The sequence below is a fragment of the Salvelinus sp. IW2-2015 genome, unplaced genomic scaffold, assembly GCF_002910315.2.
Source record: "Salvelinus sp. IW2-2015 unplaced genomic scaffold, ASM291031v2 Un_scaffold1140, whole genome shotgun sequence".
Taxonomy (NCBI): Eukaryota; Metazoa; Chordata; class Actinopteri; order Salmoniformes; family Salmonidae; genus Salvelinus; species Salvelinus sp. IW2-2015.
This window is the reverse complement of record NW_019942751.1, coordinates 35,558-54,966: the sequence shown is the minus strand read 5'-3', so window position 1 is coordinate 54,966 and position 19,409 is coordinate 35,558. Positions and strand designations below refer to the sequence as shown.

Below are 19,409 nucleotides of genomic sequence, written 5' to 3'. Positions count from 1 at the left end.
GGAAGAGAGAGATAGAGACGTGCACGCGCACACCGTATAACACACACATTCTCCATGCCAAGTCGAGTTCTCTCAGCTCGCCACGGCATTCTCCCTACCACGCATTCTCCCTGTCCACGCATTATCCTGCCACAGATTCTCCCTGCCCACATATCCCTGCCACGCATCTCCCTGCCCACGCATTCTCCTGCCCACGCATTCTCCTGCACACGCATTCTCCCTGCCACGCATTCTCCCTGCCCACGCAATTCTTCCCTGCGCACGCATTCTCCCTGCCGACGGCGATTCTCCCTCACCATTCTCACTGTCCATCGCGATTCTCCCTGTCCACGCATTTCTCCCTGTCCACGCATTCTCCTGTGCATTCTCCTGCCCACGCATTCGCCCTGCCACGCCATCCCTGTCCACCGCATTCTCCCTGTCCACGCATTCTCCCTGTCCACCTTCTCCTGCCACGCATTCTCCCTGCCCACGCATCTCCCTGTCCCGATTCTCCCTGGCACGCTTCTCCCTGCCCACGCATTCTCCCTGTCCACGCATTCTCCCTGCCCACGGCATTCTCCCTGCCCACGCATCTCCTGCCAACGCATTCTCCTGTCCACGCATTCTCCTGCCCACGCATTCTCCCTGCCCACGCATTCTCCTGTCCACGCATTCTCCCTGTCCACGCATTCTCCCTGCCCACGCATTCTCCCTGTCCACGCATTCTCCCTGTCCACGCATTCTCCCTGTCCCGACATTCTCCCTGACCAGCATTCTCCTGCCCACGCATTCTCCCTACCGCCACGCATTCTCCCTGTCCACGATTCTCCTGTCCACGCATTCTCCCTGTCCACGCATTCTCCCTGCCCACGCATTCTCCTGCCACGCATCTCCCTGCCCACGCATTCTCCCTGCCCACGCATTCTCTGCCTCACGCATTCTCCTCCACGCATTCTCCCTGCCCACGCATTTTCTGCAGGAGAGATAAAACTGCTCAACCAATAGTAACTATCTTGGAAACAATAGTAATTCATCCCAGGCCAGAACATTGAGCACCCACTTCCTCTATAACTCAGTACTGTGTACAGCGCCTGTGATGGTGGTGTATTCATTACCCTGGCAGTAATGGATGGAAGGCCAGGCAGGGGTAGGTCTGTGTGTCCGGCCGGCCAGCCTGTGATGGTGGTGTATTCATTACCCTGGCAGTAATGGATGGAAGGCCAGGCAGGGGTAGGTCTGTGTGTCCGGCCGGCCAGCTTGTGGTTGTGTTGTATTCATTACCCTGGCAGTAATGGATGGAAGGCCAGGCAGGGGTAGGTCTGTGTGTCCGGCCGGCCAGCCTGTGGTTGTGTTGTATTCATTACCCTGGCAGTAATGGATGGAAGGCCAGGCAGGGGTAGGTCTGTGTGCCCAGCTGGCCAGCCTGTGATGGTGGTGTATTCATTACCCTGGCAGTAATGGATGGAAGGCCAGGCAGGGGTAGGTCTGTGTGTCCGGCCGGCCAGCCTGTGATGGTGGTGTATTCATTACCTGGCAGTAATGGATGGAAGGCCAGGCAGGGGTAGGTCTGTGTGCCCAGCTGGCCAGCCTGTGATGGTGGTGTATTCATTACCTGGCAGTAATGGATGAAGGCCAGGCAGGGGTAGGTCTGTGTGCCCAGCTGGCCAGCCTGTGATGGTGGTGTATTCATTACCCTGGCAGTAATGGATGGAAGGCCAGGCAGGGGTAGGTTTGTGTGTCCGGCCGGCCAGCCTGTGATGGTGGTGTATTCATTACCCTGGCAGTAATGGATGGAAGGCCAGGCAGGGGTAGGTCTGTGTGTCCGGCCGGCCAGCTTGTGGTTGTGTTGTATTCATTACCCTGGCAGTAATGGATGGAAGGCCAGGCAGGGGTAGGTCTGTGTGCCCAGCTGGCCAGCCTGTGATGGTGGTGTATTCATTACCCTGGCAGTAATGGATGGAAGGCCAGGCAGGGGTAGGTCTGTGTGTCCGGCCGGCCAGCCTGTGGTTGTGTGTGGGTGCTTCATTACGAGGCAGCTCCCTTTTTAAAGCTCTCCTTTCTCTCCCTCATACAACAGACTCACGCCTGGTCGGTTCCCATGTCAGCCTTGCATATCAGCAGTCTCATATAATCCTGCCCCCTGGCTACAAACTCCTCTCCTCTCCACCTAGGAGTGGTTTATCCACTTTCTCYTACTTGATACAGAAGCYAATTGAGAAACTGAAAGAGGGACTAGAGCTAYATATACAGCCGAGATKYACTGAGAGAAAGAAAAAGCMGTTTCWCACTGGTTTAACAGCCTGCTCAACCCCTGTGTGTGAAAAGAAATAAACGCTTGTACAAAGAGTGCTCCATCTTTTGTCAGATGGAACACTTGAGGCCTAAGCAGGGCTGGTCCCCCTGCATCTCCGCCCCCTCTACCCCCTCCTCCTTCCAATTATTTTCCCTTTGTCACCACAGACATATTTGGCATGAGGGGGCTCATGATGGGGTAATCTTCCTGAGTCTGTCCTGAATCTCTGAAATCCCACAATAACACCCCCCAGAAAATTCCCTGAGCTGTCAAAAATAGGCTGGAGAACTGTCTGCCAGGAAAGTAAATCTGCCAGGTAGGTTGGAGGATTGCCATGGTAAACATACAACCAGCTGTTCTGTCCCAGCCAGCCCCCAGGACAATGTAAAGCATTCCCACAACTTCTCCTCAGGTCACACTCATAACAACACACTATAGAAAACATCTCATTAACTTCACACTTCTAGACAGTTCTCTCAGTAAATAGGACAACCTGCTTATAAAGAGTTGAGGAACAGTTGTCTGTCTGTTCTTCTAAGCAGTTCTTAGTTAACAAGACAACTATGTTGTTCTACTTTGTAAAGAGTTGAGAGGAACAGTTGTCTGTTGTCTGAGAAAGAGCAAAAGAGAGAGAGAGAGAGAGAGAGAGACTCACCATCAGAGCTGACAGTGTCTAGATGTCCAGGGTGTCCCCCCTGTCCTGTGTCTCTGTAGTCCACCCAGTTAATTCCTTCCAGACTGTCATAGTTGGACGTAGCGCTGTCCTCCACCGGTACCACTGTGAAATGGGGCATGTTTTCATCCGCTGGTTAGGCCTGAACTACTTTAATATATTTCCTCTATAATCTCGTGGATATCTTTCAAACAGCTAGACGTTATAGCGGCTGTCCTGCTCCAACTTAAGATCAGCCAAGCTGAACTCCCATTGGCACAGTTATTCCTACTAAATCTCAGCAGCAATTCCCAGCTAACCACCTGAATACGCTTCTACTTCCTCTAGCGCATTAGCCATCCATTGGCCCTGCCCCTCTACCAAGCCCCGGCCCAACCAGGCGCCCTCCCGCCCCCCCCTCCGCCTCGCCCGATCACCCCCGCCCGCCGCCCCTCACCCTCCCCCGCCCCGCGGTCGAGCCTCGCCCCCCTCGCTCCGTGCCCCGCCCCCCCCCCCCCCCCCCCTCCCCCCCCCGCCCTCCCCCTCCCCCCGCCCATTCGCCCCCCCCCCCCGACCGAGCCCGCCGGGCTCCCCCGCGCCCGACGCCGGTGGACTGCCAGAATGGCGCGTCCACCCCTCTCACTCCACCCGCGCCCGCATCCCCCCCACGCGCCAGCGAGCCGACTGTCGGACCCCCCCCCCCTCCGCGCCCTGCCTTCCGCCCTCACTCGCCCCCCCGCCGCCGCAGCCCAGCAGCTCCGGACCCGACCAGCCAGCCGCGCCGATCTCCCCGGCGCCGGCGGTCCCCCGCAGGCACGCCACCCCCGCACGGCGGTCGCACACATATCCAGACCCCCGACGTCACTCGCCTTTCGAGCGACCACCCCCCTGCACACGCCGTGAGTACCACGCCCGGCCAGCGGCGGACCGCCCCCCCGAGCCCCGGCGCCCCACAAAGCATGGGCCCGCCCCGACACCGGCGCCCGGCACGTACCCCGCCCAGCCCCGACCCCGTCCCCGAGACCCGGCACTGGGCGGCCGCGGCCCCGATGCCATGTACGCGGCCCCCCCGACATCGGTCCCCCCACCATCCCCCCCGACCCCCCCCCGGCCACCTCCGCCCCCGTCCGGCGGCCGCGCCCACGCCCACCTGCCATTACCCCACTCCCCCCCCGCCCCCCCCCCCCCCCCTCCCCCCACGCCCCCCCCGCCCCCGCCCCGCAGCCGCCCCCCCCCCCCGCCTCCCCAGCGACCGCTCCCCCCCATCCCACCCCCCAGCCCGCCGCAACCCTCCTCCCGCCCCCGTCCCGGCCCACCCGCCGCCCCCCGCCCCTCTCCGCCCCCCCCCCCCCCCCGCACCCCCCCCCCGCCCCCCCCCCCCCCCCCGCACCCCCCCCCACCCACCCCCCCCCCTCCCGCGCCCCCCTCCCCGCCCCCCCGCCCCCCCCCCCCCTCCCCGCCCCCCCCCCCATCCCCCCCCCCCCCCTCCACCCCCCCCCCCCCCCCCCCGCCCCCCCCCCCCCCCCCCCCCCCCCCCCCCACCCCCCCCCCCCCCCCCCCCGCCTCCCGCGACCCCCCCCCCCCCCCCCCCCCACCCCCCGCCCCTCCCCCCCCCCCCCCCGCCCCCCCGCCCCTCCCCCGTCCCCCGACCCCGCCCCCCCCCCCCGCCCCCCCGCCCCCCACCCCCCCCCCCCCCCCCTCCCCCCCCTCCCCGCCCCCCTTCGCCCCGCCCCCCGCCCCGCCCCCCCCCCCCTCCCCCCCCCCCTCCCCCCCCCCCCCGACCCTCCTCCGCCGCTCCCCCCCCCTCGCCCCCCCGCCCCCCCCCCCCCCCCCCCCCCCCCCCCCCCCCCCCGCCCCCCTCCCCCCGCCGCTGCCCCCACCCCCCACGCCCTACCCCCGCCTCGCCCCCCCCTGCGCCAGCCCCCGCCCCCGCTCCCCCCCCCCCCCCCCTCCCCCCGCTCCCCCCCCCCCCCCCCCCCCCCCCCCCCCCCCCCCCCCCACCCCCCCCCCCCGCTCCTCCCGCCTCCCTCCCCACCCTCCCGCCTCCCCCCCCACCCACCGGCCGTCGTCACGTCGCCCGGACGGCCCCCCCCCCCCCCCCCCCCCCCCCCCCCCCCCCGCCCTCCGCCCCCTCCTCCGCCCCCCCCCCCCTCCTCCCCCCCCCCCCCCCCTCCCCCACCCCCCCTCCCCACCTCCCCCCACCCCCCCCGCCCTCACGCCACCGCCCCCCCCCCCCCCTCCCTCCCCCCCCCTCCCCCCTCCTCCTCCTCCCCCCCTGCCCTCCCCTCTCCCTCCCCCCCCCCCCCTCACCTCCCCCCCCCCCCCCCTCCCCTCACCCCCACCCCTCCCCTCCCCGCTCCCCCTCCCCCCCCTCCCTCCCACCCCCTCCCCCGCCTCATGCCCCCCCCTCCTCCCCCCCTTCCCCCGTGTGCGCTCTCCCCCCCCCCCCTCCCCCCCCCCCCCTCCCCCACCTCCTCCCCCCCCCCCCCCCCCCCCCCCCCCCGCCCCGCCCCCCTCCCCCTCCCTCCCCCCCCCACCCTCTCCCCCCCGCCCCCCCCCTCACCCCCCCAACACCCCCCCCTGCGCTCCCCCCCCCCCCCCCCTCGCCCCCCCCCCTCCCCCCTCCCTCCCCCCCCCCCCCCCCTCCCTCCCCCTCCCTCTTCCCCTCCCCCCCCCCACCCCGCTCCCTGCCCCTCCCCCCCCCTCCTCATCTTCCCCCCCCGCCCCCTCACCTCCCCTCCCCCCTCCCCCCCCTCCACCCCCCTCCCACCCCCCCGCCACTCCACCCCCCTCCTCCACCCCCCCCCCCCCCCTCCCCCCCCCCTCCCCCTCTCTCCCCCCCCCCCCCCCCCTCCCCCCCCCCCCCTCCCCTCCCCCCCCTCCCCCCATCCCCCCCTTCCCCGCCCCCTCCCCGCTCCCACCTCCACCCCCTCCCACTCCCCCCCCCCCCTTCCCCTCTTCCCCCCCCCCCCCCTCCCCGCTCCCCGCCCCCTCCCTCCCCCTCCCCCCCACCCCCCCTCCCCCCCCCCCCCCCCCCCCCTCCCCCCCCCCCCCCCCCCCCCCCCCCCCCCCCCCCCCCCCCCCCCTCCCCCCCCCCCCCCCCCTCCCTCACCCCCCCCCCCCCTCCTTCCCCCGCCCCACCCTCCCCCCCCCCCCCCACACACACCCCACCCCCCGCCAAACCCCACTCCCCTCCCCCCCGCCCCGCCCTCCCCCTCCCTCCCCCCCCTCTCCCCTCCCCTTCCCCCCCCCCCCACCCCCCCCCCACCCCCCCTCCACCCCACCCCACCCCCCCCCCCCTCCCCCCCGCCCCCCACACCCCCTCCCCCCCCCCCCCCCCCATCCCCCCACCCACCCCTTCGCACCCTCCCACCGCGCACCCCCCCCCCCCCACCCCGCCCCCCCACCCCTCACAACCCCACCCGCCCCACCACCCCCCCCCCTACCCCCTCCCCGCCCCCCCCCCCCCCCCCCCCCCACCCCCACCCCCCCTCCCCCCCCCCCCACCCCACCCCCACCCCCCACCCCCCCCCTCCTGGCCCCCTACCACCCACCTCACCCACCACCCCCACCCCCTCCGCCCACCCCACCCCACCCCCCTCACACCCCCCCCCCCCCCACCGCCCACCCCCCCCCCCCCCGCCCCACCCCCCCCCCTCTCCCCCCCCCACCCCCCCCTCCCACCCCCCCCCCCCCCTACCCCCCCCCCACACCCCCCCACCCACCCCCCCCCCCCCTCCCCCCCCCCCTCCCCCCCCGCCCTTCCCCCCCTCGCCCCCCCCCGCCCCCCCCCCACCCCCCACCCGGAGGGACCCCCCCCCTCCCTCCCCCCGCCCCCCTCCCCCCCACCCGCCTCGCCCCCCCCCCCCCCCTTATTCCCCCACCCCCCCCCCCCCCTCCTCCCACCCTACCCTCTCCCCCCACCCCCCCCCCCCCCACCCCACCTCCCCCCCCCCCCCCCCCTCAACCCCCCCCCCCCCCCACCCGTCCCCCCTCCCCCCGCCCGCCCCCCCCTCCCCCCCCCCCCCCCCCCCTCCTCCCCCCTCCTTGCCCCTCCCCCCCCCCCCCCCCTCCCCCCTCTCCCTCCCCTCCCCCCCCCCTGCCCCCGCCCCGCCCCTCCCACCCCCCCACCCCCCCGCCCGCCCCCCCCCCCCCCCCCCCCCCTCCCTCCCCTCGCCTCCCCCCCCCTTCCCCCCCTCCCGCGCTTCTCGCCTCTCGTTGTGGTTGAATGGGATCTTTCCTTTACTCTACCATTCGTCCCCCCCCCCCCCCCCCCCCCCCCCCCCTCCCCCCGCCCCCCTCCCCCCCCCCCCTCCCCCCCCCCCCCCCCCCGGTTAGTGGCCCTCCTGGGCGCTTGTGTGAATTAAAAGAGATGTAGCCTGGGATACTCAGTCCTGGCAAGGGAGGAGAGGAACTCTGAGACACAATTCAGTGTCCCATGTCGTCAGCACCACTGACTCATATCATATACTCAGTGTCATATACTGAGAGAGAGGCAGAAAAGGGGACAGCAGGGAGACCCATTCCATGATATGTTGTTAATTGACTCTCTCCACACTGAACATCTCTCTCTCTCTCACACACACACACACACACACACACACACACACACACAACACACACACACACAGCACCACACACACACACACAACACACACACACAGTTCTCTGTGTATTGTGGGTCTTTACCAAAACACACAACTCTGAGACGTGGCAGTTTGGAAAATAATCAAATAAACCCGGTTTTGTTTGAGAGAGAGTGTGAGAGAGAGAGATAAAAGAGACGAGGAGTGAGAGAGAGCGAGACGGAGAGAGACGAGAGAGAAAATAACATAAAAAGAGAGATGAGAGAGGTGTGCCAGAGAGAAAGTGTGTAGAACACACCCCTGCGTTTGGCATAAGAGAGGAAAATTTGACACAGTGAACTACCCGAACTCTCCACCTCCTATTCCTACAAACAACATAATGTGATGTCAATATCAGCCTTTGACCTGAGGAACAGACAGCAACATCCTCTGTATTCCTAAACTATAGGCCTAAACGATATAAATTATTCTGCTTTCCTTTTAGGCATTATAGCTGTAATACATACAGTAAAATTATACAGTACATTACTGTATACAGTAAAATAAACATTAACGAATCTTACAGCGTCCTTTACCACAACGACCCACCCAAAGCATCAGTAACAGACTGCAGCTGGACAGAAAAACCTCATGCGCTTTCATGTCTTTGGCACTCCTCGCTAAGGTCCCTTTTATTTTCCAAATCTACCTTATTTAAAAATTAAACTATATATATTTCACCTTTATTTTAACCAGGTAGGCCAGTGAGAACAAGTTCTCATTTAACAACTGCGACCTGGCCAAGATAAGCTAGCAAGCAGTGCGACAGAACAACAACACAGGTTACACATGTTGTTACGTTCCCAGTTTCTGTGTTGTAGTTCTGTGATTTGAGTGTGTGTGTGTTCAGGAGATGGCTTCCCTGAAAAGTTCCCACAAGCAGCTGATTGTTGTCGGGCCCCCATGCATTGATTGAATTGACGGTGAGAGCTGACCCCGGCCGTCCTCGTCGGTCAAGACGGAGTACCAGCTGTCTCGTAATTTACCATTGTCATCTAAAGCTAACTAGCCAGTGGTTCTGTTCGCGTTTCAGAAGAAGAGTATGATGTGCGCGCGAGGCTTGAGAGATGAGGGCAGGCTGAGAGATGATGGGCAGGCTGAGAGATGATGGGCAGGCTGAGAGATGATGGGCAGGCTGAGAGATGATGGGCAGGCTGAGATCATTGCTGGAGAGATTGAATGTGATATAGATCATTGCTGAGAGAAGGTTGATGGCTGAGGGTTATAGCATGTTGGTCGTTGGTATGTACTGTGTTAGTTGTTGCTGGGAGCAGTTGGTATGTTCTGTGTGAGATTGTTACTCAGAGATTATTTGATGTCCTTTATTTCTTAGTTTGTTTGAGAGATTGTTTGATATTCTGTTTCATTTGTTCCCAGGGGGGAAGGGGAAGGCACCTAGGGAGTGCTTAGGCAAGAGGCCCGCTGGCATACATATACCCATAGTATATTGACTGTCTAGGCACACTAGGTAAGACCTGGGCGGACCACCCCACTGTATTTTGGTTAGTGCACCAGGTGGTGCTAAGATAGGTAGTGGGTAGGCAGGTTAGATAGGAGAGGGGGAGCTTTGACATTTACTTTCTTTGCTTTGGTTCTGTCCAGCCCCTTTTCCCCATATTACCGTGTAAAGGAATAAAGTCCTTGTAAACGGTACCACATTCTGCCTTTTTGTCATCCTTACTCGCACCTACGGTCCATACCTCTTTCGCTTCACGGAGAGTTGAGTTGTTCCCTCCTCACAGAGGCGTGCGTAACAACATGGGATAAACAAACGTACAGTTTATAACACAATAGAAAATCTGTATACAGTGTGTGCAAATTAAGGAGGTAAGGCAATAAATAGGCCATAATGGCGAAGTAATTACAATTTAGCAATTAACACTGGAGTGATAGATGTGCAGATGAGGATGTGCAAGTAGAAATACTGGTGTGCAAAAGAGCAGAAAAAACAATAAACAAATATCGGGATGAGGGAGGTAGTAGGTTGGATGGGCTATTTACAGATTGGCTGTGTACAGCTGCAGCGATCGGTAAGTTGCTCTGACAGCCGATGCTTGAAGTTAGTGAGGGAGATATAAGTCTCCAAAGTCAGTGATTTTTGCAATTCGTTCCATCCATTGGCAGCAGAGAACTGGAAGGAAGGGCGGCCAAAGGAGGTGTTGGCTTGGGGATGACCAGTGAAATATACCTGCTGGAGCATGTGCTACGGGGGGGGGTGTTGCTATGGTGACCAGTGAGCTATGATAAGGCGGCGCTCTACCTAGCAAAGACTTATAGATGACCTGGAGCCAGTGGGTTTGGCGGCGAATATGTAGCGAGGACCAGCCAACGAGAGCATACAGGTCGCAATGGTGGGTAGTATATGGGGCTTTGGTAACAAAACGGATGGCACTGTGATAGACTGCATCCAATTTGTTGAGTGGAGTGTTGGAGGCTATTTTGTAAATGACATCGCCGAAGTCAAGGATCGGCAGGATAGTCAGTTTTACGAGGGTATGTTTGGCAGCATGAGTGAAGGAGGCTTTGTTGCGAAATAGGAAGCCAATTCTAGATTCCAATTTTGGATTGGAGATGCTTAATATGAGTCTGGAAGGAGAGTTTACAGTCTAGCCAGACACCTAGGTATTTATAGTTGTCCACATATTCTAAGTCAGAACCGTCCAAAGTAGTGATGCTAGGCGGGTGCGGGCAGCGATCAGTTGAAGAGCATGCATTTAGTTTTACTAGTGTTTTAAGAGCAGTTGGAGGCCACGGAAGGAGTGTTGTATGAAATCAAAGCTCGTTTGGAGGTTTGTTAACACAGTGTCCAAAGAAAGGCCAGACGTATACAGTATGGTGTCGTCTGCGTAGAGGTGGATCAAAGAATTACCAGCTGCAAGAGCAACATCATTGATATATACAGAGAAAAGAGTCGGCCTGAGAATTGAACCCTGTGGCACCCCCATAGAGACTACCAGAGGTCTAGACAACAGGCCCTCCGATTTGACTCACTGCACTCTATCTGAGAAGTAGTTAGTGAACCAGGCGAGGCAGTCATTAGAGAAACCAAAGCTGTTGAGTCTGCCGATAAGAATACGATGATTGACAGAGTAGAAAGCCTTGGCCAGGTCGATGAAGACGGCTGCACAGTACTGTTTTTTATCGATGGTGGTTATGATARCGTTTAGGACCTTGAGCGTGGCTGAGGTACACCCGTGACCAGCTCGGAAACCGGATTACATAGCGGAGAAGGTACGGTGGGATTCGAGATGGTCGGTGATCTGTTTGTTCACTTGGCCTTCGAAGACTTTAGAAAGGCAGGGCAGGATGGATATAGGTCTGTAACAGTTTGGGTCCAGGGTGTCTCCCCCTTTGAAGAGGGGGATGACCGCAGCCGCTTTCCAATATTTAGGAATCTCGGACGATACGAGAGGTTGAACAGACTAGTAATAGGGGTTGCGACAATGGCGGCAGATAATTTTAAAGAGAGAGGGTCCAGATTATCAAGCCCAGCTGATTTGTAGGGATCCAGATTCTGCAGCTCTTTCAGGACATCAGCTGTCTGGATTTGGGTGAAGGAGAAGCAAGGGGGGGTTGGGCCAGTTGCTGCAGCAGGTGCAGAGCTGTTGGCTGGGCTAGCCAGGTAGAAAGCGTGGCCAATCGTAGAGAAATGGTTATTGAAATTATCGTGGATTAATTATTTTATTTTTTTTACCTTTATTTAACTAGGCAAGTCAGTTAAGAACAAATTTTTATTTCCAATGACGGCCTAGGAACAGTGGGTTAACTTCCTTGTTCAGGGGCAGAACGACATATTTTTTTACCTTTATTTAACTAGGCAAGTCAGTTAAGAACAAATTCTTATTTCCAATGACGGCCTAGGAACAGTGGGTTAACTTCCTTGTTCAGGGGCAGAACGACATATTTTTACCATGTCAGCTCGGGGATTCGATGTTGCAACCTTCCGGTTACTAATCAACACTCTAACCACTAGGCTACCTGCCGCCCCAAACACTGTCGGTGGTGACAGTGTTTCTTAGCCTCAGTGCAGTGGGCAGCTGAGAGGAGGTGCTCTTATTCTCCATGGACTTTACAGTGTCCCAAAAGTTATTGGAATTAGCCTTCGCTTTCCTAACTGACTGTGTATATTGGTTCCTGACTTCCCTGAAAAGTCGTGGGGACTATTTGAAGCTAGTGCAGTGTGCCACAGGATGTTTTTGTGCTGGTCAAGGGCAGTCAAGTCTGGAGTGAACCAAGGGCGATATCTGTTCTTAGTTCAGAATTTTTTGAAAGGGGCGTGCTTATTTTAGATGGCGAGGAAGGCACATTTGAAGAACAAACAGGCATCCTCTACTGACGGGATGAGGTCAATATCCTTCCAGGATATCCGGGCCAGGTCGATTAGAAAGGCCTGCTCGCAGAAGTGTTTTATGGAGCGTTTGACAGTGATGAGTGGTGGTCGTTTGACCGCGGACCCATAACGAACGCAGGCAATGAGGCAGTGATCGCTGAGATCCCGGTTGAAAACAGCAGAGGTGTATTTKGATTGCAAGTTGGTCAGGATGATATCTATGAGGGTACCCATGTTTACGGATTTGGGGTTGTACTTGGTAGGTTCCTTGATAATTTGTCAGAGATTAAGGGCATCTAGTTTAGATTGTAGGACGGCCAGGGTGTTAAGCATATCCCAGTTTAGGTCACCTAACAGTACGAGCTCTGACGATAGATGGGGGCAATCAATTCACATATGGTTTCCAGGGCACAGCTGGGAGCGGAGGGGGGTCTATAACAAGCGGAAACAGTGAGATTTATTTCTGGAGAGATGYATTTTTAAAAGTAGTAGCTCGAATTGTTTGGGCACAGACCTGGATAGTAGGACAGAACTCTGCAGGCTATCTCTACAGTAGATTGCAACTCCGCCCCCTTTAGCAGTTCAAACTTGACGGAAAATGTTGTAATTGGGGATGGAAATTTCAGAGTTTTTGGTGGCCTTCCTAAGCCAGGATTCAGACATGGGTCAGACATCAGGGTTGGCGGAATGTGCTAAATCAGTGAATAAAGCAAACTTAGGGAGGAGGCTTCTGACGTTAACATGCATGAACGCAAGGCTTTTCCGGTTACAGAAGTCAACAAATGAGAGCGCCTGGGGACACACAGGGCCTGGGTTAACCTCTACATCACAAGAGGAACAGAGGAGTAGGATAAGGGTACGGCTAAAGGCTATCATGTAGTAAGCTTAACCCTACAGGTAATTCCACAGTAATGATGCTGAGAATCCAATTTTTCACTTTAAAATGTATGTCAAACAAAAAACAATGATGATTACCAAACTTTGCATCTGCACTGTTCTTCAAATACATGTGTTTTTGTAAAATTTTCTTTGGAAATTGTTAAAAGTAGTCATTGTGCCTAGAGTTGCATGGTTTGTTTAACTTTGTAATCATAGTTTTTTGTTTGACATAAATTTAAAGTGAAATGTAGGGTACTGTGACATTAAAGTAACATTGTAAATTAAAGGTGAGAATATGAAGGCCTACTGTACATATAAATGGCCTACTAATACATTTTTACTCATAATCCAGAACAGGCCATTTTAGTTGTGCGTTTCATGGCATCTATTTAAGATATCAGGGGAACTAACCTTAAATAACGTAATCTCTTTCCTTCCCTCTTTCACTGAAAACCAGAAGTCCCCAGGAAGACAGATCACAGGGCCTACAGCAGCCTGTAATTACAGAGGCCCATTAAACATCCTATTTTAAGTCATTTGAGCTCTACTCTTCTTCTCTCTTTGGACTTCTGGGGCCTTTGTAGAAAACGGTGTCACAGTTGGTAGAGCATGGCACTTACAAGTTGCAATACCAGGGTTATGGGTTCAATTCTCGTTGGGGTCACAAGACTCACCCGTACGGAAATGTTTGCGCTCACTCAATACTGTAAGTTACTTTGYATAAAAACATCTTCTAAATGGCACATACTATTATTATTATATTATGTAGTGGGTGTCATGGGTTTACATATTTACCCCCTTCTATCTGACAGTTTTCAGTTTATGGTTCAATGACTGTGTTTGGAAATGAAACGGAGTCTGACTTTCTTGCGTAATCCAGGCAATGCTGGCAATGTCACATATTGTACTTTGGCCTGCCTAGTAACAATTATAAGCAGAACATTGTGTCTTTAAGTTCAATTCAGTAATACAGAATCTGTTTCAATAGACCTTTTTGGGTCAAAATATCAGACCTGAGTCCAAATACTAATTCAAATATCTCAATTACTTTCACATACATTCGAAGTAAGTATTCAGATATATTTTATTTGAAAAGACAAGTAGTTGAAAATGTTTATGTATTTGGAAAGTATTTGAAATACTCAAATACACTGATTCAAATACACTCCCATGCAGGTATTTGGAAATAGTATTTGAAATAAGTATTTGAAAATCCTGTCATATACATTTTGGCAGACTTTTTCGTTTTTACAAGTAACCATTAAAATACTCCAATAAAGGTACTTGTTTTGGGCTGTGTATTTGAACATATTTTAAATACCAGATACTCAAATACATATGTATTTGAACCCAGGTCTGCTAAATATACATTGACAAAATATTACTCCGAATGAAAGCGGTGGTCCTTTGTAGAACATTCGGTAGCACTTTACTTTACAGAACGGAATAAAGTGATTACATGGAACAGTATGGTAACAAGTTAGTTACTCACAATTCATTCATTCAGTAGTATTACCCAGCCCTCTAAACTAATTGTCACCTCTGTGTCTCCCCATCAAACATTTCCTAGTTCTTCACACAGACTCTCTCTCTCTCTCCAGTCTCCACTGACAGAAGCCTTTGACGTAGTAGAGAAGTTTTTCCTAACTACTCGCCTATGTTGCATTTACCATGCCTGTCCTGGAGTGTAATTGCCACCGGGATGCCAGTGAAAGGCCATATAAGGCTTTGCCCCAGACTGCCCAGACTGCCCAGCCAAGCCCCAGCCACTGCTCCAGCCCCAGCCACTGCTCCAGCCCCAGCCACTGCTCCAGCCCCAGCTTCTAGGCACAACCCCAGCTTCAGCTCACTGTGTGTGGCACATGTCAAACTCATTCCTTGTACTTGATTGATGAGGTCACTAATTAGTAAGGAACTCCCCTCACCTGGTTGTCTAGGACTTAGTTGAAAGAAAAGAAAAAGAAAACCCAGCAGACACTAGGCCCTCAATGGAATGAGTTTGACACCCCTGGTGTACGGTAAGTGCGGCGTCAGTGAACACTAGGCAGCCAAGCAGCCAGGGACAGACGCATTCAGCTCGCTCACTCACAGTGACCCAGTCATGGGGAAAGAGTTCTTGTAAACAGGGGTCAGCTTATGTACAGACATTCACAGCAGGAAGGGACTTGACTAAAGGAGCTGCTGGARATAGTTCTCCACTACACAATCTCTTGTATAGACCTAGTGTAGCATTTTCTCAGGGTAGAGCAGAGCTATGAAAGTGTGCTGTGTGATGTGGTYCAGATCAGGGGGTTAGAGCAAGGCCACTGTAAACGTATGGTTAGAGTGCAAACAGAAGCTTTGAACAAGCAGCAAAACCATGTGTGGGAGATAATTGATCACACACACAAGCATACTCTCGACACAATTTACTCTCACCTTTACTCACCTTTCTTCATTTGATTTGGCAGACCCAAAAGCTCTTGATTAGTTGTCTGTGTCATCTTCTAGCGCCCTCTTTTGGATAAATAACAAAGTACAGTACCTTGACAATCCTGAATGAATTCTGTGCATAACAGATATGTCTAAAGAAAGGCCCATACTAAAACAAACTATTGCTTTTAGACAACAAAGGCTTGTTTTATCTTTAACAAGATTAAACAAACTCTGGGAATTATGTCATACAACTGACACTACCAACTGAGAAGTAAACTTCAAGCAATGTTTACCATAGGTGAGACTAAAAACCAACTGTTGTGAACACACAAGTCTACATGCCAGTGGGCAAATCTATTCAAAGTGGTCAAGAGCATTTCCCCCCCAATAAGACTTCTACATCATTAACAGTAAGCCTAGAGGTCAACAATAGGACTTGTACATCATTAACAGTAAGCCTAGAGGTCAACAATAGGACTTCTACATCATTAACAGTAAGCCTAGATGTCAATCGGTGTTTAGTGTAAATCCCATGTCACAACTTTGAGTTAAAAATGCAGTCTGGGATTTTAAGCACAACAAATGTGTAACATATGGTACGAATTGGATTCCTAACATAATATACGAATTGCAAAAAAAATTCACCAACATATCACGCGAAATGGATGACGTATTACACAATTGGATGACGTACTGTAGTACCTAAACATGAGCACCACTTTCAAAACTACTGTCTGAAATTATACAAAAGTTCTGGAGCATCACTTTAATGTTATGTGAGCGTCGCTAACTCATTGATCAAAATGTTGTTCATTGTTGTTCTCGCCATTCTCCACCCTGACTCCTAATTCGTCAATGGTCACTGCGGGCATAGAGAAAATCGCAATTGCATACTCCTCGAGTCCTCTCTCCTTGCCTCCTTCTCAAAACCCATTGGAGGAGAAGGTCAGAGGGGAGGGACTTCTGGCACTCTCATCCAATAGGTTTTGAGAAGGAGACGAGGAGAGAGGAAAGAGGGCGCAAGGAGTATGCAATATTGCGATACTGTATTCCCATAGTCTCCTGCCAGAACAATAAACAGGTGCGCAGTTCTAAATTAACCACTAGATGGAGGTATTTACATACACTTTATCATGTTAAAACCACACATCTGTTAGAGAAGAAAGGGTTTACTCGCTCAACCACAGAGTATCTTTGACTCAACTCAACATGTATAGCAGTTAGATTGTAATATTTCATTGAACTAGTAAATCTGGGACTTTTAAGATGAACTTAATGCTCCTCGTTGACATTACAGTGCAGTCAGGAGCTGACAATGAACAATAGATGGAGATCATGGTGTTATCCAGTACTAATATGTTTCATTCAGTAAAAAGTTTTGATAACATAACACAGCCTGGGGAAATAATTATTCAAAAGATGAAGGATTGGGAATCTAGGAGAGGTCTAAATGTCACTGGATCATATTGGTCCTCATTGTTTTCTTAAATAAAATGGAACCTATACTTCAACATACAATACATAAGAGAAAGTCATGACAAAAGTAACAGGTCTAGATCATAGCTGTGACTTGTCAGTTGATAACTGTCAACATGATGTCTGTTGCCCTAGAACGATGCATGAAGAGTGTCTACTACCGAGATGCAATTTCTCTATCTCTTTCTCTCACACACACAACACACACACACAACACACCCCACACACACACAACACACCCACAACACACACACACAACACACAAGACACACACACCACCGCACCTCCAGATAAATGATTGGGGACCAGGTTCATTAAAAGCCTGCTGTTAGACAGACCGTGATTGCCAGCTGTGATTTCTACCTTCAATTGAATTTAACCTTTTCAAATGTACAGAGCCCATTTAATTTTAATCACAATTKAAATCAATTAAATCACATTGTTGTTGTCTTGTCTGGTGTTGTTTTTCTCCTACTCTCTCTCTTTCTCAGTCTGTTCTGCATCTCTCTCAATATTACCGTATCCATTCCAACCCTACCTGGGGGTAAACCTGTCTGGTTAGATTGCAGGCGATCAGTGTTTGTAATCGGGTTTGGTCTCCTCTCCTGCAGAGATGTGGCTGGTCATTGGGGCTGTGGCTGGACCGAGCGGTCAGACAGATGAGAGGCCTCAGTGCTGGCCAGGGCCATAAAGAAAAGGTCATCCCTGACAGCAACAACAGGCTAATTGACACGCTGCAATTGAATGGCTTTTATTTATCTCACCAGGAAGGTAGGAGGAGTCAGATGGGCGCGTGTTCTCCTTTGCGCTGACGGCTTAATAATACAGACAACAAACACTGAAAGATTAACTTATGTGTTTCACCCTTTTCTTGCCTGGAGGTTCCCACTAAGAACATGTGTGCCGAGTGTCTGTCAATCAATCTAGATGGGTGCTAAACACTGTAAGTAGTAGGACCCTCCCTTGACTGTAAAGGACAGTGACCTAGTGTCTATCTGAGTGTATACACATGTTGATTCATGTGTTGATATTTAAGATGGAGCCTAGGAGGTGCTGTACATCTATGCCCCCCTACAGAGTCCACCACCCCCCAGTCAGGCATTGCACATAGAGGTGTGACATAGAGTCACCTCAAAAATGATTGACACCCTTGATAAAGATGAGCAAAAAAGACTGTATAAAATAAATTATACAAATACTGAGCTATATTGTATGCTCAACAAACATTTTAAAATGATATCTTTTTTTACTAATACAATTGCTTAGGAAATATATTGTGTTTAATGAAATAATTAATACAAAAATTCTCAAACATATTTTGGGGAGCATGAAATATACACTGAGTGTACAAAATATTAAGACATTAAGAACAGCTGCTGTTTCCATGACAGACAGTCCAGGTGAATCCAGGGTGAAAGCTATGATCCCTTATTGATGTCACTTGTTAAATCCACTTCAATCACTGTAGATGAAGGGGAGGAGACAGGTTAAAGTAGGATTTTTTTTAAAGCCTTGAGACAATTGAGACATGGATTGTGTATGTGTGCCATTCAGAGGGTGAATGGACAAGACAAAACCATTAAGTACCTTTGAACAGGGTATGGTAGTAGGAGCCAGGGTCACTGGTTTGTATGAAGAACTGCAACGCTGCTGGGTTTTTCACGCTCAACAGTTACGTTTTTTATTTTACCCCTTTTTATCCACAATTTCATGGTATCCAATTGGTAGTTACAGTCTTGTCTCATCGCTGCAACTCCCGTACGGACTTGGGAGAGGCGAAGGTCGAGAGCCGTGCGTCCTTGAAACACAACCCAACCAAGCCGCACTGCTTCTTGACACAATGCCCACTTAACCCAGAAGCCAGCCGCACCAATGTGTCGGAGGAAACACAGTACACCTGGCGACAGCTAGCACTGCGATGCAGTGCCTTAGACCACCGCGCCACTCGGGAGGCCCTCAACAGTTTTTGATAGTATTTTTTTTGCCAAATAATTTTGGAGTTGACTGTATCTGTAGGGTCTTCTTGCTCTTCCAGCTGACACCCAGTCACCCTTGGCTGTAGCACAGTACCCCAGTTTACCGTTCAGCCCTCTGGGAGTTTCAGGGAGTGCCACAACACCACATTGTTGGCACTTACTAGTTCCTCCAGTTAGCTTAAACTGGCAGATGTACTCTTGTTGATTGTTCCTATTCTATTTTTTCTCAAAAAAGAAAAAACAAACCATTTGAATGGTTTGTTTCCAAAAATAATAAACAAGTTTTTGAGAAAAAAATATATTTGGAGAAAGTTTTTGAACATCAATGGCCAACCAACGATATTTGGTTTGTGCAACGTTTGTTTTCCAACTCATTGTTAATTCACAACCCTGGGGATAGAGTGTGTGTGATTGTTTCCAGAACATCTGTTTGGAGCGGTATAGAGTTTTTCTGAGTTATAATAGTTTGGGTCAAGCTGACTCTTTAGGTGGAAAAAGAGGATCCTTACCTGGGGTGAAAGCTGGCCAGAGAAGACTGGGCAGACAGTGGAGAGTAGTTTGTTAGTTAGGCCAGTTATATAGTTTGCTACCAACCATCACTAGCCTCTACGGAATATTGTTGCACTCTGCTTTGTGTAGGGGTCTAGGCCTAGTTACATGGTTGTACCTGAATGAATGTTGTGCATATGTGAGAAATCCATTATGCGCTAGGTGTGAAGATACTGTGCCAGAAGACGCAAACGGCAATACTTGGTCCATGGGATGCCCCCAGCCCTCTCAC

General features: G+C 53.5%; 1 protein-coding gene across 2 annotated transcripts in view; it reads right to left on the bottom strand.

Moving 5' to 3' along the window:
- Positions 1-16,012, bottom strand: part of slc12a4 (solute carrier family 12 member 4) — a 91,347-nt gene extending 75,335 nt beyond the window's left edge. The window contains exon 1 of one of the 2 annotated variants that reach the window (XM_070438759.1): positions 15,968-16,012. In XM_070438759.1, the coding sequence (XP_070294860.1) occupies positions 15,968-15,971 (4 nt within the window). In that variant the 5' untranslated portion in view covers positions 15,972-16,012. Of the gene's footprint in view, positions 1-2,930; positions 3,095-15,967 lie in introns of those variants that run through there. The other variant, XM_024137255.2, reaches the window with a different exon arrangement.
- Between the last annotated feature and the right edge of the window lie 3,397 nt (positions 16,013-19,409).